Here is a 25,176-nt window from a genome sequence, read left to right as displayed (position 1 = left end):
TCTACTGCACTTGACAGCAAATTGTCATAATAATATCTCTTTCAAGAAGACACTGACAATACTATTTTCAAAGCACAGACTCTGTTTTGCGATGTTTGCTGCTGTTACGCTGTTCTAATGCTGCTTCCTGCCTACCACCTTTTAACTAGCAGTATTAAGTAGACATATAAAAAGATTTAGTTTTCTGCCTTCAAAATTACATAAATATATATTAAGAAAAAAAACTGTAAATGTTTTTAAGATCATCAGAATCACAAGCATTTTTCATTCTCCCAAGCAACTTCTTTCAGTGTCTATCAAACCAAAGGGACCTGAAGTTCACTGTTACAGACCCAATACTCCGAGGAAAAGTTACTCCCTAATGCAGCCGTTGACTGAACCTGCATGATTCACAAAGTAAGCATTAGAATACCTGAACACCTTTTTTTTTTTTTTGTTATTGATTACTACATGAAATGTCAGAAGAGTTTTTGCACTACAGAAAATCTATTATTTGTGATTAAAAAAATAAAAAAAAAGGAAATCCTGCCCAGCACAATCCTATGTAGCGATTTCAATGGGTGACCCTGTGGTGTGGTTTCATCCTGATGAGCAGCTGAATTCCACCAGACCATTGCCTCACTCCCCATCCGCAAAAGAACAGGGAGAGAAAAATGCAATGAAAAAGGGCTCGAGTGTCGAGGTAAGGACAGGATCATTCACCAGTTATTGTCATGGGCTAAAACAGACTCAAGATAGTCAATAAATTATATTAATCTCCCTATTACTAACACATTACAACAGCGAGAACTAAAAGCAAACTAAAAACACCTTCCCCTCATCCAACCTCTTCTACATCTTTCTCCCCAGAAGTCCAGGGGACCAGGGAATGGGGGCTACGGTCAGTCCATGACACTGTGTCTCTACCAATTCTTCATGGTCACTCCCTGCCCCTGCTCCAGCATGGGGTCCCTCCCATGGGATACCATCCTTCCTGAACTGATCCTGAGTGGGCTTTCCACAGGCAGCTGGCTCTTCAAGAACTACTGCAGTGGAACTTCTGCCCTAGCACCTGGAGCACCTCCTCCCCTCCTCCTTCACTGACCTTGGCATCTGCAATCACATTTCTCTCACGCTTTATCACTCATATCTCCTATCTGCTGTTGGACAGCATTTTTTTCCTTTCTTCAATGTGTTCTCCCAGAGGCACAACCAGCACTGCTCACAGCTCAGCTCTGGCTGGCAGCAGTTCTCTTTTGCAGCCAGCTGGAGCTAGTTCTTTTCTAATATGGGGCAGCTGCTGGGCTCTGCTCACAGAGGCCACTCCTGCAGCCCCTGCTAACAAAACCTTGCCACATAAGCTCACCCTGTGTTTTGCAGTGTCATCAATTGCTAGATTCAGTAAAAAAATAGCAGAATTCAGGGGCAATCTTGAACTTCTCTGCCCAGATCAATGCGTTCACACACAGACAAGTCCAAACAAAAGCACTTTTGATTAGTAGATCATCACTGAGAATAGTCTTCCAGGAATTGACTTATTTAACTCCTCCACAGAGAAATAAACTATGAAAAAGGAATCAGAATCCAGAAGGAGCTCATTCCTCCTCATGGTACAGATCTCAAGCAACCAGATTTGCATAAAAATATGAGAATAGCAACATGTCAATTCATCTCAGGCTGCTTGATGGAGGCATTTCAAGACATTCTTACAGACAAGCAGTGTTGGTGCAAACCCCAGGTGTATCAGCAAGTACTTCAAGACATCCAGGATATACTAGTCAGCCTAAGTCAGTGTCTCTAAACACATCAAAGGGCAAAAAGCCCACTTCCTAATTTCTAACCTGCACAACCACAGAGCAGCATTGAATAATTACTACTCAGTTGGAGACAGAAGAGGAACGCTGACTTCAAGATTTGCCCAAGGCAAAAATATACTGCCAGCATATCCCTTCCTATTTTAAGAAAAGTCATTCTCTCAGCAGTGTGCTCATTTGCTGGTCACAGCAGTAAGAATGGCACACACATTATTGATTCGGGGGTGTAATTTGGGACATTTATCCTTTGTGAACTTTTGAAGGCTAACAGATGGGTTGTCTTAATTCTTTATTTCTAATGGCTTTTATTCATACTTGTGGAACAGCTGCTGCTGTTACTCTTCATCTTTTTGTTGAACTCCTGTTATATTTGAATGCCTTTATAGATGTTGCAGAGACCTTTGACTGAGTACAGTTTGAAGTGTATAATACCACCACAGGTTTTAGGAGGCCCAGTACACCAAATACCTCTGAAATGTCTCTAAAGCTGTAAGTGATATAACTCCCTTTCTCTAGTACAAGTTTCAGTCATTTTATTGAATTAAAGAAAACAGAAGAATGATTTAATCTTTGAGTTTATGATGTCGTTGATTTTTTTTTCTCCCATCAGTAAAATCCTTGCATCTTGGGAGTCAAAAATTTGCTCTGTACAACAAACCTCAATACTTTTTTTTTTTTCTCTCTGAAAAATGGAACGCAGCTGAAAACAAATTAAATGTTAAGCATTTTCAAGTTGCTGGGATTGTATTGAAGAAATGATCAAATAAGATTGACAGATTCAAAATAAGGTCTGAAAATTCAATTGTTTCCCAACAATCTTGGGAATATTGCAAACAGGCAAGCAATATAATGGGAAACAAAAAACAAAAACAAACAAGCAAAAATGCCGGGAAGATTATTTAAACTGTTAAGTAGAACCCTACTCAGCTGCTGCCAAACAGTCGTTACTTATTCCTTCCTCTGTATTTGCTCAAAGACCAGCTGTAGGGGCTGTAACCCTGAAACTGGCTCCCAATTTTTTATTGTAAGATACCTCTCTTAAGACCAGGTGACTGAAAGGGTCTGTTGGGAGCACAATGTCAAGCTGACTCAAACTGGAGTCAAAAGACATCTTGGGTTGGATGAAAAGCAGGGTGAGCACAGATCCAGACATGTGGGTGTATCTACAATACACTCCAGTTACAAACTTGTTTGGAGAATGGGAGAAACTTCTTGGTAGGCAGTGACACGGACTGACCATGGTTCAGTTGACCCTTGTAATGGCCATTCGTACTGGTGGGCAAATTCTTGGGAAATTTAATGGACGTTATTGAGCCAATACATGTTGGATATGTTCAGCTGCACTGTAGCTTTCTGAAAGCTCCATCTATCTTTCTCCACTTAAGTGACAACAGATGTGTAACTTTGCTCTATCCAGTGCATCTTATATTTCCATTTTTTTCCACTGCAACATGAAAGCTTCACTAACTTCTATCAGCTTGTTGAAATAATTGCTATTCAACATATTACAAAACATCAACATGCTACATAAATGCCTCTTTATCCCCAATATGAATGTCAGTGAGAACACTACTATACTAACCTGATCTCCTCCTATGATAAGATGAACAGCTTAATAGATGAGGGAAAGGCTGTGAATATGTTTCCTTGGATTTTAATAAAGCATTTCACACGGTTTCGCACAGTATTCTCCTGGAAAAACTGGCTGCTTAGGGCGTGCACAAATGTGCAATTCACTGGATGAAGAACTGGCTGGATGGCTGGACCCAAAGGATTGTCATGAATGGGCTTCAATCTGGTTGGTGGTCAGTCACAAGCGGTGTTCCCCAGGTCTTCATATTGCAGCCAGTTTTGTGTAATATTTTTATCAACCATCTGGATGAGGTGATCAAGTGCACCCTCAGTAAATTTGCAGATGACACCAAGTTCTGTGAGGGTGTTGATCTGCTTGAGGCTAGGAAGGTTCTGCAGAGGGATCTGGATATGCTGGACTGATGGCTGCATCCAGTCGTATGGCATTCAACAAGGCTAAGTGCCAGGTGCTGTGTTTGGGTCCTAACAACCCCACAGTGTGCTACAGGTCTGAGGAAGAGTGGCTGGAAAGCTGCCCAGAGGAAAAGGGCCTGAGGGTGTTGGTCCACTGGGGCTGTAGATGAGCCAGCAGTGTGCCCAGGTGGCCAAGAAGGCCAGTGGCATCCTGGCTTGTATCAGAAATAGCATGGCTAGCAGGACTGGGGAAGTGATTGTCCCTTGTACATGGCACTGGTCAGTCTGTACCGAGTACTGTGCTCAGATTTGTGCTCTCACTACAGGAGGGATATTGAGTTGCTTGAGCATGTGCAGAGAAGACCAACAAAGCTGGTGAAGGGACTAGAAAGCAAGACTTAAAAAGAGCATCTGAGGGAACTGGGGTTGTTCAGTCTGGAAAAGAGGAGGCTCAGGGGAGACCTCATCATTCTCTACAACTATCTCAAAGGAGATTGTAGCATGCTGATCTCTTATCTCAAGTAATAAGCAATAGGATGTGAGGAAATGGTCTCAAGTTGTGCCAGAGGAGGTTTATATTTGATATTTGGAAGAGTTTCTTCACTGAGTGGGTTACCAAGAATTGAAATAAATGGGTTGCCCAGGGAAGAGGTGAAGTTGCCGTCTCTGGACATATTTACAAGATGTGTGGACATGGCAATAAGGGACATTGTTTAGTGACAGGACTCAGTAAGACAGGTTGATGGTTGGACTTGATGACTTTGAAAGTATTTTCCAACCTAGATGATTTTATGATTCTATTTCAATCTTTCTGAGTTGATAGGGACTGATATCATTGATAAGCAATGATCTTTTGACTACGGTCAAGCATTTAAAGCTTTTCCATTTGCATGTTTTGAAAGAGTGATAAAAACAGTACTGAAACAAGAGTGTTTGGGAATTTTTAGTGGGTATTCCTTCAGATAACGTGGTTAATAGATAGAGATCTAATACATGGAAAAGGTGGGACACAACTTCAGTTGTAGACAGAAAGAAGTCAGAATGGAAACATGATGCTAAAAATAGCCCGAGCTATGTTAGTGAACCAGAGGAGAAAGACCTAAAAGGTAAGAAGCTGGCATACTCATTTTTAGTGTTGAAACCCTGTAACACAGGATGTGCTGTGCTGCCCCTTTTTGCTCATGGCAGCATCCAGCGAGCCTGGCTATGAGCAGAGCCTGTCCTAATGAACCAGTGAATCTAGGATTCTATCAAAAATATTTTTAAAATATCATTTATGCCAGTCAGCTTTTTGGTTGTTTTTGTTTGTTTGGTTTTGGTCATTATTTTTTTGGTTGTCATGATAATGTTATGGCTCTGGCTGAAAAAGACAAATTTACTGATTTACTATACTTTGATTTATTCAAGGCTATGTGGCATCTTGATTAAAAGTAGCATTATATATTTTTAGAAGGAAACACTTTAATTAAAATCTGACTCACTGACAGGTATCAAAAGATGGTTAAAATAAGTGAGCAATAGCTGTTGAAAACAGTTCCCATAAATCCATTTCCTATTCATTGTCATTTCTATTTTATTGATGATCATTTCTCAAGTTTGCAGATGAGGCGATTTACTCCCCTCAGGTGATTAACATCTACCAAAGAACCCATTAATAGCCTAAGTATTCAGTAACTCATTTTGGGAACAGGCATGCAGATCACAGCCACAGCATCAGAGAAAGCACATAGGCATTGAGTTAAAACAAGATAGCCAGCTCCTCCTAAATAACTTCCTCCTCCAAAAAAAAAGTTCTGTTATCATTGGTTGAAGTAATAGTACCTGACCAAAGAGTGATAATCTTGAAACTATATGCAAGTTGGACCAGTCCAGAAACACTGTGTCCTGTTCCCATATAGCAAAACAGGGTAAAATACTGGGAAGAGTTCAAAGGAGATTACAAGAATTAGCCAAAGCACTGGGGAGATGGGGAACTTTATCATTGCATATGGATTCAGAGTTGTTTTTTACATGGGAGTAGATAAAACATTGAAAACAGACACTTAGGAAAGCCAAAGAAAGCCCTGTTAGAATTACATTTGGCCAGGGATATCAAAGGCAACAAGAAAGGCTTCTATAGGTTGATAAAGATATTATCGGTAATAAAAGGAAGACTAGGAAAATTGCAGGCCTATCCCAGAAAGAAACAGGAGACCTGGTTTCCTGGGATATGGAAAAGGCTGAGGTACTCAATGACTTTTTTTTTCCCATAGGTGAGAGCTCCAGCCACATGGCCCAGGCCCCAGAAGTCAGGAACTGGAAGAATGAAGAACCCCCCACTGTAGGAGAAAACCAGCTTTGAGACCATCTAAGGAACCTGAAGGTGCACAGGTCCATGGGACCTGATGTGATGCATCCATGGTTCCTGAGGGAACTGGTGGATGTAGTTACTAAGCCTCTCTCCATCGTATTTGAGAAGTAGTCCAGTGAGTTTCCACTGACTGGAAGAGGGGAAACATCAGCCCTATTTTTAAAAAGGGAAAGAAGGAAGACCTGGGGAACTACAGGGCAGTCATTCTCACCTCTGTTTTAAGATTATGGAGTGGATCCTCCTGGAAACTCTGCTAAGGCACGTGGAGAATAAGGAGGTGACTGGTGACAGCCAGCATAGCTTCACTATGAGCAGATCATGCCCAACAAATTTGGTGGCCTTCTACAATGGGGTTACAGAATTGGTGAATAGGGGAAGAGCAACTGACGCCATCTACCTGGACTCATGTGAAACATTTAACATTGTCCCACATGATATCCTTGTCTCTAAATGAGAGAGTCATGGATCTGATTGATGGACCACGTGGTTGGAAAGAAATTGGCTGGATGGTTGCACTCAAAGATTTGCAGTCGACAGCTCGATGTCCAGGTGGAGACCAGTGACGAGTGGTGTTCCTCAGGGGTAAGCATTGGGACTGACGCTGTTTAACATCTTTGTCCGTGACATGGACACTGGGATGGAGTGCACCCTCATCAAGTTTGCTGATGGCACCAAGCTGAGTGGTGTGGTTGACATGTTGAAGGGAAGGGACAGGATGCCATTCGGAGGGACTTGGGCCTCTGCAAACACCATGAGGTTCAACAAGGCCAAATGCAAGGTCCTGCACCTGAGTCAGGGCAATCTCAAGCATAAACACAGGCTGGGCAGAGAATGGACGGAGAGCAGCTCTGAGAAGGACCTGGGGGTGTTGGTTGATAGGAAGCTAAACAAGAGCCAGCAATGTGCACATGCAGCCCAGAAAGCCAGCTGCATCCTGGGCTGCACCAACAGCAGTGTGGGCGGCAAGGTGAGGGAAGGGATTGTCCCCCTCTGCTCTGCTCTCATGAGACCCCACCTGGAGCCCTGCACCCAGCTGTGGGGCCCCCAAGAAGGACATGGAAATACTAGAATGAGTCCAGAGGAGGACCACAAAGATAATCAAGGAGATGGAGCACCTCTCCTACAAAGACAGGCTGCGAAAGCTGGGGTTGTTCAGCATGGAGAAGGCTCCAGGGAGACCTGACAAGCGACCTTCCAGTACCTACAGGGTGCTACAGGAAAGCTGTGGAGCAGCACTTTGTCAGGGGGTGTAGGAATATGACAAGGAGGAAATGGCTTTAAACTAAAAGAAGGTAGATTAAGATAAGACATTAAGAAGAAACCCTTCACTGTAAGGGTGGTGAGGCACTGGAAAAGGCTGCCCAGAGAACCCGTGCATGCCCAAGGCCAGGCTGGATAGGGCTTTGGACAGCCTTGGCTTGTGGGAGAGGTCCCTGTGCATGGCAGTGGGGTTGGAATTAGATGATCTTTACAGTCCCTCCCAACCCAAACCGTTCTGTGATTCTGTAAGATTTATGGGATCTTGCAGATGAAGAAAAGGAAGATCCAGTGGAATTACAAATCAGAGCAGAATTATTTGGGATAGTGTTGTCTTCATTTGGGAGGCTATAAAACAAGGTTCAAGTTATGTATTTTTTTAAATAAAGACTTCCTTTTTCCTTTGTCTAAGAAAAATTTGGTGGCATACATCTGTCTGTGGAGGTTGTAATTTATCTTATTTGTTAAGGAGATTCTTGCTTTTTTGCTGTTTTTTTTTTTTTTTCTTTTTTTGAATGCCTCTGGCATCCAAAACCCTGTGAAGACTGCCTCAAAACAGTGTGACACAGCCTTTTAATCCACCGGGCAGGGGGTTTTTGGGAGCCACTTGCTTTCTGAATCTCTGTGCCTACTGAAACTGCAAATTCAGCAAATGTAAAGGGAAAGAAAACTTCACCTACTCTTCTGAAGAGGGATTTGGACCAGATGACCTCAGGGGCTCTTCTAATACAAACTGTTTTATTAATCTATGCTCCAAAAATATTTTTTTGTTTTGTATTTACTTATTCCTGATAAGGGTATACACATTATTTAGCTGTTTTGAATACCACCTTTTTTTTTTTCAACTGTTATCTTCTGTTTTCCCATCCTTGCATAAAACATTAAAAAACCTATGTGTTTGTGCACACACATATCGCGATTTGCTTTGAAAGCTATCAAAGCTTTGCAGTTTGGGTTTTTTTGTTAAAAATGGTATCTTAACGATTTGTACTGTGCGTTGGCCAGCTGGTCCTGCTTGGCTTCCTTGCTAGCAGATAACAGAATGTTAAATTCACTGAATGTCAGATGTAACTTTCTAAATATTTAAGAAGTTCTAAATACTTAAGAATTTTTACTGCCCCTTTGAGGGCATTTTAACTTAAGCTTTATTCTTCTTTATCTAAAGTTCAATTCAACAATGTAATTCCTATTGGCATGTTCCATGAGGTCATTTTCATTGTATATAATTCCTTGTTTTCTCTACACTTCAAAATACATTTTTCTAATCACACTGTCAACTGCTGGGACACACTGCAAGTTTCTCTTCTCTTGAGCTGTAGAAACTCTTTCACCATTTTCCAGAAATAACTATATGGGTTTATCAGTGTCTATACAAAGTTTAAATTATTCTGCCCAATATGCATTACCTTTATTTTTTTGAAGTCACAAGCAATAATATACTCAAATCCCACAGTTTAAATCACTCTGATAATTATCAAAAACTAGGGAGGTAGGTAATCTATGAGTTGTGTTTATTGGCAAGTCGCTTGTGTGATATTTCCAGAGACAGTATATAATCGAATTTAGAACGTATTCCTGATGCTCATAAAAGCAATAAAACTGTCACCTTATGTCTGCACATTAAAAATATATCCCATGAAAGTAGAGGACAAATGCATAAAATGATTATTACAGTTTGCTAATGTGCAAAGGATACAGGAAAATGAGACCAGTCTCAGGCTGGACATAAAAACATTTAACACTCGAATGGCAATATTTACTGAACTTTTCTAAAATCGCGAAGGAAAATATGCTCCGTTAGAAACTTGACTAAGTCCAGTTTACTTTATTTCAAAAATGTAATTCCTATCAATATTAGTAAGAATGCAGAACCTACATAAAATTAGAATTAGTTCCCTGAAATAAAAACCAAAAAAGATAAATTGTTCTGTTAGATAATCATATCTAGACAAGTCAAATTATTTATGTTGACTATTTTCTCATAAATGGAGACACAAAGGGGAGAGACTATTAGCATTTTAAACCTACTCCCACTCAGAACAGAACCTCAACATATATTTAAGGTTCAGCAACTCATCCCTGAGCTGCTATATATATATTTCTCTTCTAAAATGATGTCCATATACACCTTCTACTCTTTTCCTTTTCCTGTTTCATATCTCTGTTTAGCTTTTTCTTCACAACTGAATTTATATTAAGATCAAAAGATTCAAGCTAGTTAATAGAAATAACATTCAGAAAAATATATATATATATAGTTGTTGACTTGAGCACTCTTTGGTGCATAATCTCACGCTACTTTGTCTTGTATCACAATAATTTGTTTTCTCTCTTAATTTTTATCTGTCTTTAGATAAAGAAGCAATAAGCCTCTCAGGGTAGCCTGCTCAGCTCACACTTTTTGCCTGCTCAGCACAAAGTAACATTAACAGGCAATTAAGTGCATCGCAAGTCATTAACTCCACTCCAGATTCCTGGGATGCTTCCTAAAATGAGGAACAGAAATTAAAATACATCTTTGGATCATTTTTTTGTAAGAATGAAATATTACATGTGGCCAGAATTCCAACACACTGCCTTCCAGTGCCAGAATTGACTAGTATTGGTTATTGCAACCAGGAGGTCAAGCCCCAGTTGTTCCATTCTGTTTTATTTCGGAGCCTGGCCGAGAGACACTGATCAGCAGCACCAGGAAAGTATGTATGAGCTGATGAGTTTTCCCCCTTTGCTGCCCTAATGCAAATGCAAACGCCTCCAGAAATACAGACGCTGTTTGGTATTGAGAATTTTATGTGCTCCATGTTGTTGTGGTGCTGATAGCTTGTTATTCCTGAGATACTTTGTAGAGTTATTTAAACACACAGAGTTGGAAATGATTTAACCTAGCAGAATTATTTTAGTTCACGCTCCAGCAGCAGGCAGGTTTGCTGGAGGTGGTTTGCATCCCCAGCCTGACATCACTTTGCACCTTCTTCTTCTCACCCTAATTCTGAGTAATTATTTTCTGACCAAATTCATGCTAATGGGGGATTTTATCTTTAAATATCATCATCAAGATGAAGCTGATACCTTTCAAATTGGGAAGAAAGCCACCCCCAGGAGCAGAAGCCTTCTCTCCAGATCCTCAGAAAAAGTACCCACATCAAACAAAAGCCGCAATTTCAAAACCAAAACCAAACGATCATTTTGATTAAAACTCATCAACAATTGCTCAGGGAAGCCAAGTACTTGCTCCTCCACAAGAAATACGTATTAAAACATAGTGATGAAATTTTGGCCATTCAAAAACCATTCTTAAGGTTTTAAGAATGGTTTCCACGCTTTACCATGTGGTTTTGATTGGAAGACCTCAGATGAGTAGGCTGTTCTCAGCCTTTCCTGAGGAAACTGCTCTGTGTGGATGGAAAAACATCTTAATTGACAGCCAAAAAAACAACTCATGGAAGTGAGAGATTCCTGAAATCAAGACTAAGCATCAGTAAACATTTGCACTATTTTTGTTGTTGTTGTTGTTGTTTTTCCTGGTGTGTCTCTTCTCCAGGAGAGATTAAGAATGGGCCACCCCAAGTATCTGATACCATCTCATGGTTATGACATTATCCTGAGAACCAGGTTTAGGTCAGCCCAAGAATGAGAAAAGAACCTCATCTTGATCTCCTAGATACAAATCAATACTTTTTGGCAGAAGTCTGAAGAGTAGAACTCCTCGTTACTCTGAAACTCCTACATTTATTCCTTGTGTCACTTTCACTGGAAGCTCCCAGATAGGAACCACATTCTTTGTTTTGTTCAAATCAACACGAACTGAACAGTTACAGATCAACAATGGGGAAAATATAGTTCATTAAAAGCCTTATTTTTTTTCTGAAAACAAAACAAAACAAACAAACAAACAAAAACCCTCTACCCAGGTATTCCTGGTCTTAAAAATGTAAATAATAAGAGCAAAGTCATTAGAAAAGTTGGTGCATCACTTAGGGAATATTTTCATACATATTGTGAGGCACAAAAGAGACATCATAAACTAGGGACAAGGAAGGCAAAATAATCAGTTTATTAAACCTGTAATCTATGGGACTCAGTGATCAAAAAATTAGCTTTACTCAGCAGGATATCACATGAAACAAAAGCTTCTGAATGAGATCTGCACTTATAAATGCCAATGGCTACTTTCTGTAACAAATTATTTTCTGGTAATTATACTTGCCTATCTGTAGATCTTCATACTTCAGCTTGCTAAATGATTCTGAAAGGAAACTACTATTCGTATGTATAAGGCAGATTGCAAAGTCTCTCAACGATTACAAATTATTATTTGCAATAATGAGATATGCATCTAAACAGCTATTTCTAATCACATTAAAGATTTTGTACTTAATCTTTCTTGTACTTTGCAAATACAAAACACAACAATTACCAGGTAAAAAATATGTACTGTACTCAGAGACTTGAATAAAGATGTACTTTGAGAGCTGCAAACACACTGCCTTTCTTAGCCTTCAAGCACACCACAATAAAGACAAGAACTTAACCTCTCCAATGGGTTTTCCTTCCTGGAAAAGCATCTTCACATTTGAATCCAGAAATAACTTTTCTATTTTCACATTATCACAACGTACTGCCTCCATCACAACAGACTATCTCGGATGATTTCTTTAACCACCAATACTCAAACATGCATCAACAGTGTTTCTCTTGCAACTATGAACAGTTATGGCATCACACTTTTGTCCTCCAAGGCAGCAGCACTTCAGCACCCACTGCTTTTTCATCTACTTGATTTCTGAATTGATACTCCTTCAACTGTTTTTGTACAACGGTGGATAGTCTACATCCAAGACCGCAGACACTGCACACGTGCATGCTGCACTGTCCTTCCAAACAAACAATATTCTATGATCATAAGCTAAAAATACCTCTCATACTCAGAATAGTGTGGGCTCAGGCTAAAACAATAGCAGAGGCATGAGTACCACCTTCTCAGCATTCCCTTTGGGTGAGTTCCTACCCTGTAAAAGCTATTGATTTATGCCTAACATCACCAACATTTTATTTTTTTTTCTTTTGAAGATAAATGACCAAAGTCATACAACAGGTTTTTTAAACAGAAGAATGAAAATCTCATCTTGTTCTAAGTCACAGGAGAGAGAGCTGAAAAGCACACTGAGGACAGATGCAATGTTTGAAAGCATGGAAGTCATAAAGAGACACAGCAAATATCCCTGGTGGTTGGCCAGGTAGCAGGGCAAGCTTTACGAGCCACCGCCATTTATCATACGCTGCCACCCATGTCCAGAACATGCTGCTCATCTTATACTGCTTTCACTCAGCTCTTTGGGTGAAACTCACAGAATTATAGCACAGGCCAGATATCCTATTGCTCATCAGACTGGCATTTCTAAAAGCAATATTACCTGTGAGCACCAAAACAGCGTAAGAATATACTCAGAAAAATAGCTAAATGCTATGCCCATGTTAGTGTTTTAAAATGATCAGGAAGAAGAAAAACTAAGGCAGTCTGGAACAACATGGTTAAACTGAAAGATAGAAATATTTAATTCAAGAAAAACCTGGCATACTCCCTTTGCTCCTAGATCCATCAGTGGTTGTTGGTGGTTCTGAGGGAGTTTGTCTGGGTATCAAAAGAAGGAGCAGAACCAGCAAAACAAAAGAAAGGGTAAAAGCTCCCTAAGCCCTCTTCCTGACTTAAGATGTATGTCAGATATTTGTTGAAGTCAATTTTCTTCTTTTACCTGCCAAACAAGTTTGCCAAGCTGTAGGTGTAACTCATGAACAAGAGAAATAGCTACAGTATCGCAACATATAGGACATAAAAATTGATAAATACAAACAGGTTGCATTAGTAGAACATAAAAAGCATCCTTCGTACTGAACGCTTTACAGAGATACAAACTAAATAAAGAAAGGATCTATTTTCCTTATGAATCACTGTTAGTTTCCCATGAATATAATGCAATATTATCACAATATTTCACTCACGCCTCTAATTGCACCCAAATACCAAACCAGCAGCTTTTTCTATGCTGAGGCTTCAACTCCAGCACAGCATGCTTTCATGTCTCTAGCAGAAGCTACAACATCTTTTTCTAATGTCAAATCCAAAATTAGATGTGATATTCCTTGCCAAAGACTATCAAAGGGTGGCCTTCCTGCATGCTTCCTAACAACCAACGGAGGGCTGAAGTTTAATGAGCTATTCTTTTGGAAGCATGCCCAGTTCTTTACTTAATTTGGCCTTTAAACTCTAATACAGTTCAGCGTACATTACGTGCTCCTGAGTTATGCATTGCGACAAGATGAATTCAAAGACCCTTGTCCATATTTTTAATCTCAATACTGTTTATTTTGTATTCAGCAACATGGTTTATTTGCAGTCAGCAACTGTCTCATCCAGATTATTAACAAAGACTAAAATTGCCCCTTCAGAAGGATGTATTCCAATTCATGCACTTTATTTTCCCATATGGATGGTTCCAATTTGCAGAGGAAGTAATACTTCACTGTATTTCAAAGCTCCAAAGAGCCAGTGAATGCTATTTCATTTTTGCTTGAACAAACATGTACTTCCGACACGTATTAATCCCCAAAGGATTTATAATCAGCAAAACATGATTATGTGATATTTCAAATGAGTTCATCTTAAGGGTTTTGTGTTTAAGAGTTAACTGAAGTTACAGCTAATCAGACTCTTGAAGAAATCTCTGTTCTTGTTGAAATACACTTTTAGCAAAGGTTTACCAAATGGCCCAGGAGGAAAAAAAAATAAATCAGTGACAAGTGGCACATCAATATCCACTTTTATATTAGTCTGTTTCTCATCCACAGCTGGGCTAGCTGGGCAATGTGATAACTGTCAGCCATCCATAAGGAAAGATTAAATGAAAGCTAAATCCTTTGATATGCAAGTTTGCTTACTAAACCATATGTGTTTTTTTTGCACCGTGGCTCTCTTCAAAAGTATCAGCCAGCCCTTTCCAGCAGAGAGAAAAAGCACTTCTTATGATCTGTTATTTAACTAACAGTTATCAAAATGCCTCCACTTGTGAATCTGTATTGGATCTTTCTGACTTACAGAAAATAAATGTCAATTAGATAATGTCAAGAAATAACACCTTTCTTCAACTTCTGCCATGGTGGTTTTTTTTACTCACCCCATTAGAAGAAGCTTGCTTTCTCAATTGTGGCTGGTAGACAAAGGTGTCACTTCTATCTCATGACCATTTATTTCTTAAAGGAAGAACTGTCAACACCTAAGCATTATCCCAATTTTTCCTGCATTCTGCACCCATGACACGTTAACTGTTTATTTTGCTCAAAATGCTTTGAGCCAGGCTGTGAATCTTTCAGACCAGGCAATCTGTTCTAAATCTGTTTCTAAAGCATCTTTAATAACAGAGTCCAAAGCAGGTTTTTAACCACTACCACGTTATTAAGTACTACTATGAGCAGTGCCAGGAGAGAGCAGCGAGAAGAAAGGCTGTTCTCATTAAGTGCACAGCCTTCTGCAAAACACTGGGTGTTTGCACTGCAAAGACAGTTGCTAAATACTGAGCAACTTCACAGCAAATTTAAACTTCGAAGAATACTTCCAAGAAAGCAGACTCCAAGTTAATGAACTGCTAGCTACTTACAGACCTCAAAATTCCTGCCTGAACCTAACCAAATTACAATACCTTCAGAAGTATCTTCCCTCAAGCCCGATGCACAATTTTGAAGGTTTGGGAATGGTTTAAGCATGGACCTGAATTCAGAATACAGCTGTAAGGGACCCAGAGTGAGAGACAGCGATCAAATGTTAAATATTTACTATTTGCTCTGTGAAGTATGAACTTTACTGAATACTCATGTATTCATTTCTCTCCCAGCTTCTCAACTATTTCTGGCTGTATCTTGAGGCTTACGACTCGACGCCGTACCAGACTCTGTTAGTGGCAACTCACATTTGTCAAAGCAATGTAACAAGTCTCGTAATAAAATTGTCATGCATTTCTCTCATGCAAAATGTGTTTTTGGAAGTTGCACACCAAGGTCCTCCCTGTAGATGCATTGAAAACACTCTGCAAACTCTGGGAATAAATGGTAGCTAAATATAGAGTTTGAAGCCTCAAACCCCTTTCTTGCACAAACTGCTACAGTTTCAAGAGTTTTATCATGGCCATTCAATTTAGACAATATAAATAAAAGGATAAAAATGAAGTATATGGAAGCTCTGTTGCCACTGTGACCTCCTTGAGTGCATGAATTAGACACTGACATTTCCTATTGTGTCGTGCATTTTTTACATTGGAGCTGGATCTCAGAATAGGAAGACACCCAGCAACCTTACACTCCTAAGTCAGAATGGTTGGAAGTTTCCCCATAAACCCTTCAGCTGAGCACTCACTCATACATAAAACACAACCTTGAGTGCATAGAAATATAGAAAAGAACCTGAATATGATCTCAAAGTACACTCAGAGTATTAGAAAAGTAACTGCTGTTTACTGTGACTTCGATGCCCTCCAGGTACATTGTAAAAATAAATCTGTTTAGCACCTAGCATAGCCTTCTCCACTAGCAATTAAGAAGTTGCCATGGTAATGAAGCTGATCCTGCCTGACCTATTTTCTTACACACGGTGGTCATCATGTGAAATACTACCTCTTGCACTGGTATTTTTTCTCTGTGAGTATCTAACCTTTAGATGAAAAGATCAGGTTGTTAACTTCTTTGGCATAAGCAACTCCCTGTTAAATCCAGACCTGACCTATGAGATTCCTCCTGAAATCTTTACACGGAGTATCCTCAAACACACAACTTTCCTAAGCACTGGACAAACCTGTTGATTTTGACACAATAGACAAACTTCTCAAGGTCTCCCTCAAATGAAGGTCCATTTTTTTGGCTTGGCACAAACAGCCCCTATCCCCTAATTCTTGTCCTTTGATGGACATCTGCTGAAGATGACTGTCCAATCATCTGGGTGGCCAGTGGAGACATGGAGTACTTGCCCCACGATCATCCCCTAATGAACTTTGCTTTTCACCAACACCAGCTGAACACCAAAGTCATTGATTACCTCTCTTTGAGCCTGACAGCCTTGCCAAATTTCAACACATCCAACCATCGTGAATCTAGCCCACATGTCCTCAGCTTTCAAGTGACAATACTGCATGCAACGGTGCCTAAAGACTTTCTAAACCAAAAGGAATTACATCCACCGCTCTCCTGTCATCCTTGTAGCCACTTATTTCATCATGCAAGAATCGATCACTGAGAGCGCTGAAGTTTCTTTCATTATTTCTGAAATATTCTGTCAACAAATTATGCAGCCCTAAAGCTGCATTGTTCATCAAATAAATGGTTAGCCAAAACGTTCTGTTTGTCATTGTGCATTTGCAGACAAACTCACATTTTTCATTAGGATCAAAAGACAGTTTGGATATACAGTTTTCAAACATAAAGTCTGAGACACCCTTCTAAAAATTAGTTGGCATGCAAAACTTCCCACCAAGTGTGGAAAAAAGACACTTCTTTAACTACCTTCTCTCCCGAACATTCAACATATTTTAAACATTTCAATTTGTAGGAATACAAGCATGATTTCTTTGGAGCCTGTAAATAATCCTCTAGCAGGTTTTTTTTCATTGGAGACCTCAGTTGGTTTTCCAATTACCAACCCAAGGCGATTAACAATTTTGCAAGGAGAAAAATTACTGTTCTAGCATATGCCAGAATAGAGGCTTTGTGAAGGGCTGGTGGATGAAGATATGCATAGAAATGGAGAGTGCTCCAGTGCACTCTTATCCTTTTTATTGGGATAAGAAAGGTAGAAGTTGATTTTACAACTGTTCAGCATCCAGCAAGTGACCAGTAATTTCCCTTGGTGATTAGTTATTTCTGCAGCACTAGAAGCCATTTTGTGGATAGTCCTTTTAATGACTTGCTGTGCAGTCCCAAACAGAGAGAACAGAAAGTAAGTGGAAGCCAAAAATGTTATTTGGAGCGTACTTGAATGTTACATACTAGAATTCAGTGGCAAAATGATTTCCAGACAAATGTAACCCAAAGGCATGATTGTCCCTGGACAGACACAATAGTCACAAGCACTGGTAAGAGCATTTCTCTGCCATGGACTTGCATGGTTAATAAAACACCATCAGTGAAGAACACTAAGATTCATTTAAGGTGACAGATCCACTGCCTATTTAACTGTCACTTTGAACCACAAAAGAAAAAATAATGAAGAATTGACACTGATTTCTGGAAGCCGCAGTGCATGCAGAGTAGCTAATCAAAGAAAACCTAGGGTGTTACAGCCCATTGTTTCAGGCTGCAAGTTGATAAGACTGTTCAGGCCCACACAAGCATGTATCTCTAAAGACACACTGCCTCTCATTGCAAATGAGAGCAAAATATTAATCCAACATCCCCGCCCCCAAAGTAAAATTGTATTTTTTTTTTTATCACAATTATCAATGTAATCAAAAATCTATAAAACAATCTACGGTATTTGAAAATTGTATTTAGTCATGTCTTCTACCAAGATAATGAGCTGAGAGCTTCCACAGGTGGTCAAATACATTGTGGTAAATTTCTTCTTAGAAGAGCAGAAAAGTAGATACAGAAGCTAAACTTCTGCCTGTGTGTTCCTGTCAAGAATTGCTCAGGTTACTCATTCATTCGAAACGATAACAATAACAGTAATATATATATAATAATAATCCTTTCACATAGGCCCTGATACCTATTAATATCTGATTATTAGAGGGGCAAAATTAAGTGAAGTTCACTGTCATGCAGCAAAGTGAATATATCTTTCTGAGCCCTTTACAGGAGTCAGACACAAAAAGACCTCCCTAGTCTGCTGTGTTGCTGCTTTCGCTTTGATTTCCAACCTATTGATTTATTAATAATTTGACACTGATCACTTCGGAGCTGAAGGGTTTTGACCCCTTTGGAGAGTAGTTCTGGATACTTAGGCAATTTATCCTTCCAGGTCAAACCACTGGTGAGATGTGTTGTGTGGGCACGCAGTCAGAATGACAAACAAGGAACATCTGTGGCCATAAAAGAGAGATCAATGCACAAGGGTGTCTCCCATTGCTATTTCCTACACTGTCAGTAAGCTATAGAAGTAGTTTTACAAATTAAGGACTAAGGCCTTTATCCTGGCAAAATGCAATGGTCATTTGCACTGGGTTTTCTGGGATTAATCCTAAATTTTAAAACTGATATCAATGAGTCATTCTAAGTGAGCATGAGTCATTCTAAGTGAGTATCAGTGAATTACAAATTGATTAGTAAACCGTGAAAGCCAGATAATAAACCATGTACTCTGATTTCTGGTACAGCACAGGACATAGAACCTTTTTGAACTAATTGCTTTAAAACAGAATGCGATTTTTAGAGAAACATAAAAACTTGATTTCAAAATAAATAATAAAATCCATCATAATCTCTTTCACCTTGTTTCAATATCCAAGAATTACCTTTGTTATAACACAAGGCTTATTGTTACCCTATCTCAAGCTCTGTCCTCTTTTTTTGCCTTCTCTATGAGCCTTTTATTAAGGTCCCCTGCATGGATTCCTACATACCATGAACATTTTACTACGTTGTCTTCTCTCAGTTAGATTAGATATCTTCATCTTCTTGTGTCCCTCAGTATAAAGCAAATTTTCCATCCCCATAATTATTCCCATGACTCTTCTCAACTTATCCTGAATTATGGACATCTGAGTTGGGCAAGTTCTTCCAGCTGCAGAGAGCACACCATATGCAGGCTCATGTAATTGCCCTGTTTTTTGACTACTGGCCCAAGGATTTCCAACTTTTTTTGGCCCGACATTGCATTAAGTTTGTTTCCAGCCACTGATGCTGGTCCAGACCCTCCAAACATTTTCTACATTAGTTTTCAGTTGTTTCACACCAGGTCAAATTCCTCACAGGCATATGATGACATTACATCAATGCTTCTATATTTATCATCCAGACTTGTTTCCACAGTAAAAGACCTCAAAAAATATTCCCAACGCTAACTTCCCACAAGGCCACCATTTCTCACAGTCCTATCATCCTCTTTTATGACCTGAATCCCGTTTCAGTTGTTAAGTATTTTGTCTAAGATGACCATCACCACATTCAATCAACACTGGCCAAACATAAACTTGTCTTCCACTTCTAGAAACTCTGAGCTGTTGTGAGATTCATTAAAGTCAGTGTTAATGAGCAAAAGTTCCCACCAAGTAATTCAAAAAAATTTTTGATACATGCAACCAAACTGGCCAAATATCAGGGATGTCTGTTAGTTTTCACAGTCAGAGACAGCCTATTCCCATCTCTCTATGGCTATGTGAAACCTCACCATTTAATCCACCCACTACATGTCATAACTACTGTTTGTACTGCTCATTTTTAAACAAGGCATAAATGTGAAGCATACACTATACTCTGAAGAATCTCCAACACGTAGTATCTTTTGCAATTCGTCACAATTCATCCATCTTTAAAGCTAAGCATCACTGTTCTGCCCTCTGCTGCCACAACTAGGGTGTGAATGACTAACCAGGACATTTTAAACAGCTAACAGATCAAAGATGCAAAGATTATCACCATACAGCATTTGCAAAACAACAACCTGTCACGTCTTGCTTGGTAATTCTAGGCTGCCTCCTCATCTTTTCATGTGTAAGGGACACCTCAGTGAAGCCACCCAATGCTATCCAGCCTGTGGCTGTGCTGCAGATCATGTTTTGGAGATCATGCTACCTCTGCAGAGTCTCATTTTAAGTGACATCTTGTGTTCAGAATAAAATAACCTTATGTACAGTAATTTCATCTACTTTAATATTTGCAGAATCTCAGATCTCAAGATGTCTACTCTTTACTACATTTTAGCAAGCAATGGAAAACAATCCTGGTATACACAGCCACAAACAATATTGCAACGCAAAATGTTGATTTGGAAAGGATGAATTACATCAAACAAACTCTAACACCCTGATGAATCTCCAGTTACATTGAATGTTCTGTATTAAGCTGTGAAGAGCTGGATATTTTAGTTGCTGCAGAAAATACAAACATTTAAGTCATTTCTCAGCCCAGTTTGTTCTGGAGCTCTGTCCTTCAAATCCTGACAGCAGCAAATAGTTAGACAGCAAGATAGAATTGTTTTTGACCTGACAAAAAATTACTGACAGGAGCTTTCTTTCTCCAGTCAGGATGTCAGATGTAACCAACCCTGATGGCTCTGAAGCACCACTGCAACAATACAGGACCAGATTCTGGTCCTACTTGTATCAACAGGAAACCAGACTAATACCTGGTTTGCCAGTAAATTACCTCTGTATCTCCCCTAGAAAACTCCAAGTTGAATGAATGAAGAACCAGCAAAGTCAAGCACTTCAAAATCCTCACCATCTGTGGTTGCCCGCTCTGCACACCCTGGTCCAGGTCACAGGCTGTTTCCCGCAAGAGAACTCTATCCATCATTTCAGCAAAGCCCTAAGTTACCCCACAGATGGACACCAGGAGCAAAGTAACTGCCTGTCACCTGCTTTCAGTAAATTATTTACTGCTGAATTGCAGATCAGACCTTAAGACTGCCACAGCTGGAAGCAGGTGTAATGGGGAAAAGCCCTTTTCCTTTATTACACTCTAGCTAAGCTGTAACAAGCACCTGCGGAAATAGGGAAGAAAAAAAAAAGCAAGCCTGAAGCATGAATGCTCTGACGGAAGGTAAACATGCAAAACAGCACAGGAGCTAATCAATCCATGCTAATGGCATTCCTGGCTGCAGATGCCGAATCCACAATCAGGTGCTGGAGTAAACACACAGATATGTTGGTGTACAAACACTCTGGTTTTGTCAATCAGCAGCAGAAGCAAGAGGGCAATCAGCACATACCACTGATACCTGGGTATCAGTTCTCCTCCCTTGTTCTTGTGGTGCATTGGCCTCCAGTAGAGATTTTGCTTAGATTAAAAACATACTTAGTCAATACTCACCTTGCATTACTTAATAAATTGTCTGCCTTCACGTGCATTAATAGCATTTACATGGGGATACAGAGGCTAGGTCAAAAGCAGTCATTACAAAACTATTTCAAAAACTCCTAACCTGCCTTTCTCACCACTGAAAGATCAGAAAGAATATTTTTCATGTTGAAAATCGACAGCTTGATACTGCAGCACATCGTTTCAGTTCTGCTTCAGCCAGCACCTGCCTGCACGCCGTGGCGCAGTGAAAACCAACCCCTTGCGCTCAGCCTCTTGCAAACATTAACTTCCCCCAAGATATCCTCAAGTGTCCTGAGCCGAAACCAAATTTAAAGCAACGAGGTGAAAGCAAACAGACCAGACAGACAAGATTTTGTGTGATTTCCAGATCCAAAACACAGCTTTTTTTTCACATGAGGATCCTGAAATTCCACGCAACCCATAGGGAGTCTGTCTGTGGTCTGTCTTCATGAGCCTAGGAGGTGTGCAGGACTCCCTGAAAGCTCCTGTGGGCACAGCACATCTCACCCTTGCTCTGAGCCTCTCACATAAAAACAGCCCTGAACCCTTCCCGTGCCTACCCAAGGAAATACAACAGCCTTTTACTTCGTTTTACCTTTAGGCCCTCCCTGCCTTGCTTCCAGACATCTTTTATTTATTATTTATTCTCCACTTCCCATTCCTGAGTATGCCTCGGTCCTCCCTGGCTGCAGTGCTCGTTTAATGCTCTGCTCTGCAGCACCCATCCCATCCCGTCTCCCACCAGTCTGGCTTTTGTAGGCGGGGGCTCAGCAAACCCCACAGCCCAGGAGCAGGACCCCGCACCGATCCACAGCAGCCTATGAATTCCAGCCTCGGATGCAGCTCTTTTTGTACTCTCTTACTTTTAGTAAGAAGTCTGAGCTAAAACACAAAGCTAGTCCAGCTTTCTAAAATGTCTTTGCACCAATGCTGGCTGTAACATGACTTACCTAAACAAAATGCAGAAGACTGAGGTTTCAGTCTTGAAAACTTTCTTAAGTCACCTTAGTCTTTCCCACTAAAACCCGAGGTATAACTCAGTGTAGCTCCTCATGGCATCGTGAATTAAACACAACCTTCACTGGCTAAACTGTATTTCCATCTCACTTAAAAAAAAATAATAAAATACATATATATATATATATATATATATATACATCACTGAAAGGCATATTTTATCAGAGTATTCTTTGATTTGTTGCAAACAAGGCTGAATTCGTTCTTCATTTTGATGATCACTGAGGAATCCTGTAACTCCACTAAAACTTCTGCACTAAACCAACTCAACCTTGAATTGTTTTTCTGCTTGCATGAATAGTCCCTCTTGCCTATCATTTTGCTCACATTGAACACTTATGAAAAAAGGCAATTTAAACTCTCACTGCATTCTCAGAGTGGCTGTAGAGCTCAGCCAACAGCGTATTAGGCGGAGGTCTGCTCTGACAGAGCACCCATCACTTCCAGGTGCTCTCTTCAAGGCCAGACCCTTGCTCCCATGATGCAGAAAGAATCTGGCTGCTTACATTTTCCAGCTAAAATCACCACTGTGCTCTCCTGTAGATCAGCCACTCGATCTTACCTCTCTTAGCAGACCTGTGGGTTTTAGGCAGCATAAGGCAATACAAGAAACAGTGCATCTTAAGAAAGAAAGGAAGATACTACTTGACAGCTCTGCAAATCAGAGTAAAATTGTGGGTGGCATGCGATTCACTTTGCTTGAGTTATGCTAACAGGCAAGAGAGGTCTAAAAAACGTCACATGAAGACCTCAGAAGCGAGAAAAGATTCAGAGCTGTCCCCAGAGAGGAGTCAGAAAGCCAGCTCAGATGCAAACCAGCCAAATTACGTATGAATTACCTCACCTTGTTTTTACTCTTTCCTGAGCATCTTACTATGGTCAGTTTGGGGCACTGAAGAGGAAGAGAAAGGTGAGCAGATATTCAAGTCCTATCAGGACTTGATGGCTCTCAGGAGGTGCTGTTTGTATGTTTCCAGCCTTCCTGGCTCCATACAGGAGATCCCAACATGGGCATAAGCCTTTTTGTGACCAGTGACTTGTCACTTGTTTGACAGCACAGGACTGAGCCGGTGTCAGTCAGCTTGGACAGCAATAGGGCACCACCAGGTGGGATAACTCTGCTTTCTGGGCTGCCTCTGAGGTCAGAGGGAACCTGGCCATGACATAACGGTGCAGCTCGTTCCTCCAAGGAATACTCCTTGGACTGTCTTGGAAAATGTGGGCACCCTAGCAGACCTTATGGAGGTGAGCACCACTTGAAGTGACATGCTTGGTCTTCAAAGTCCTGAGCTGCACACCCATCCCAGGGGTTGGGCCTCTCCATTTTGGCCTTGAACACCATCTTGGGATGGAAAGGATGCTGGTCTTAGATGGCCGTCTGGTTTGAAGAGTTTCATCTGTTCTTCCATAAACATTTGTATTAGGAATACATTCATTAATTTACCTTCTAGAAATAACTTCCCTTTTTCTCTTTCTCTGCTATCCCCTCTGTTCACTTCATCTATGTTCCAGACCTCCACAAAAGCTGTCTTTGTTAGGCCAATGCCTATTTTTCAGATCTGGAACTATCTCAATGTACATATTTCACCAACTCACCACTGATTTCCAACTCTCTTTTTTAAAAGCTTCTCCTCTGTTTTCCTGTCTCTTTTAATTTCACTCTCACTTCTATCCAGAATAATTTCACCCTAAGATGCACTTTGAGAAACATTTTGCATGAAACTGCAGGCAATCTGTCGAAGACACAGTCGTTTAATAAAGCTCCACATGTTTTCCTATTTGCTTTCCTCTCAGTGATAAACGATTGCATGAAATGCTAAACCTTCTCTCAAGTCATCATTCTACACACTCTGACCAATTTCGGCATTTCAGTATGTTGTAATAATTAACTACATGTTTATACACATGAAATTTACCAGCCTCATACTCCACGCAGATAAGCCATGAGGACAATAAAATTAGAAAGGTCCCCTTTCTTAGACGTAATCTGCTCTGTTCTGCCATGTGTGGCCAGATCAAAACTTCCTACTTCCTACAATTTGGCCCTGGATATAACTGTAAACGACACTTGAGATCAAGACAAAACACTAAAACAAAATATTAAAAGCTGAAGAGTGAGAATTTTTTCATCAGGACTACGGTAAAGTTAAAATTTAAGGCTTGGGCTAACAAGATACTTTGATTTTCTCTTCTCACTACTGAATTTTTATTTATAAGATTCAAGGTTGTGTGTCTGTATGCATTTAACTTCCTTTAAACTTAAAGGAGGTTTAAAGCTTCTAAAGTTTCCGCTTCTAAAGTTAGATCCTTCCTCTGAGGCTACACGGAGTATTCATCACTTGTTCTCCTGATCCGTTCCAGGGTCTTGGATGAATCAGAGTTTACATGGTGGGACAGAATATGAGGCACTTTTTAATGGAAAATTTAGGAAGTCATAAAAAATACATAATTTGCTATTCCAAGGCATTCTGGCCTTTTTGAAGAGTGGATATTTGTGCCCCTCCTTAAAACTTCTATGATTTAGCAGGAAATGATTATATCTGTTACAGTGAAAATCTTTTCCCCATCTTATTTCCTGAACAAATTTATTTTATAAATCATTGTTTCAGTAACTGAAATATTCTTATCTTGCTTAAATGGAATTATTTTCATTACAGGCTTGAGAAGAAAAATCAGAGACGAAAATCATTGTAACCTTGCAAGAATGAACACTGCGGTGAGATGTACGGTTGATTTAGCATAGCTGCAACC

The 25,176-nt window shown here is 40.1% G+C and overlaps 1 protein-coding gene across 6 annotated transcripts in view; it reads right to left on the bottom strand.

Moving 5' to 3' along the window:
• Positions 1-25,176, bottom strand: part of PRKG1 (protein kinase cGMP-dependent 1) — a 450,310-nt gene that overhangs the window by 176,503 nt on the left and 248,631 nt on the right. The window contains exon 1 of one of the 6 annotated variants that reach the window (XM_038180899.2): positions 1,085-1,230. The exons of the other annotated variants lie outside the window; for them this stretch is intronic. Coding sequence (XP_038036827.1) covers positions 1,085-1,092 — 8 coding nt within the window. The 5' untranslated portion in view covers positions 1,093-1,230. Of the gene's footprint in view, positions 1-1,084; positions 1,231-25,176 lie in introns of those variants that run through there. 6 annotated transcript variants of the gene reach the window in all.

The sequence above is a fragment of the Anas platyrhynchos genome, chromosome 6 (genome assembly GCF_047663525.1).
Source record: "Anas platyrhynchos isolate ZD024472 breed Pekin duck chromosome 6, IASCAAS_PekinDuck_T2T, whole genome shotgun sequence".
Lineage (NCBI taxonomy): Eukaryota > Metazoa > Chordata > Aves > Anseriformes > Anatidae > Anas > Anas platyrhynchos.
This window is presented reverse-complemented; position numbering and strand designations above follow the sequence as displayed.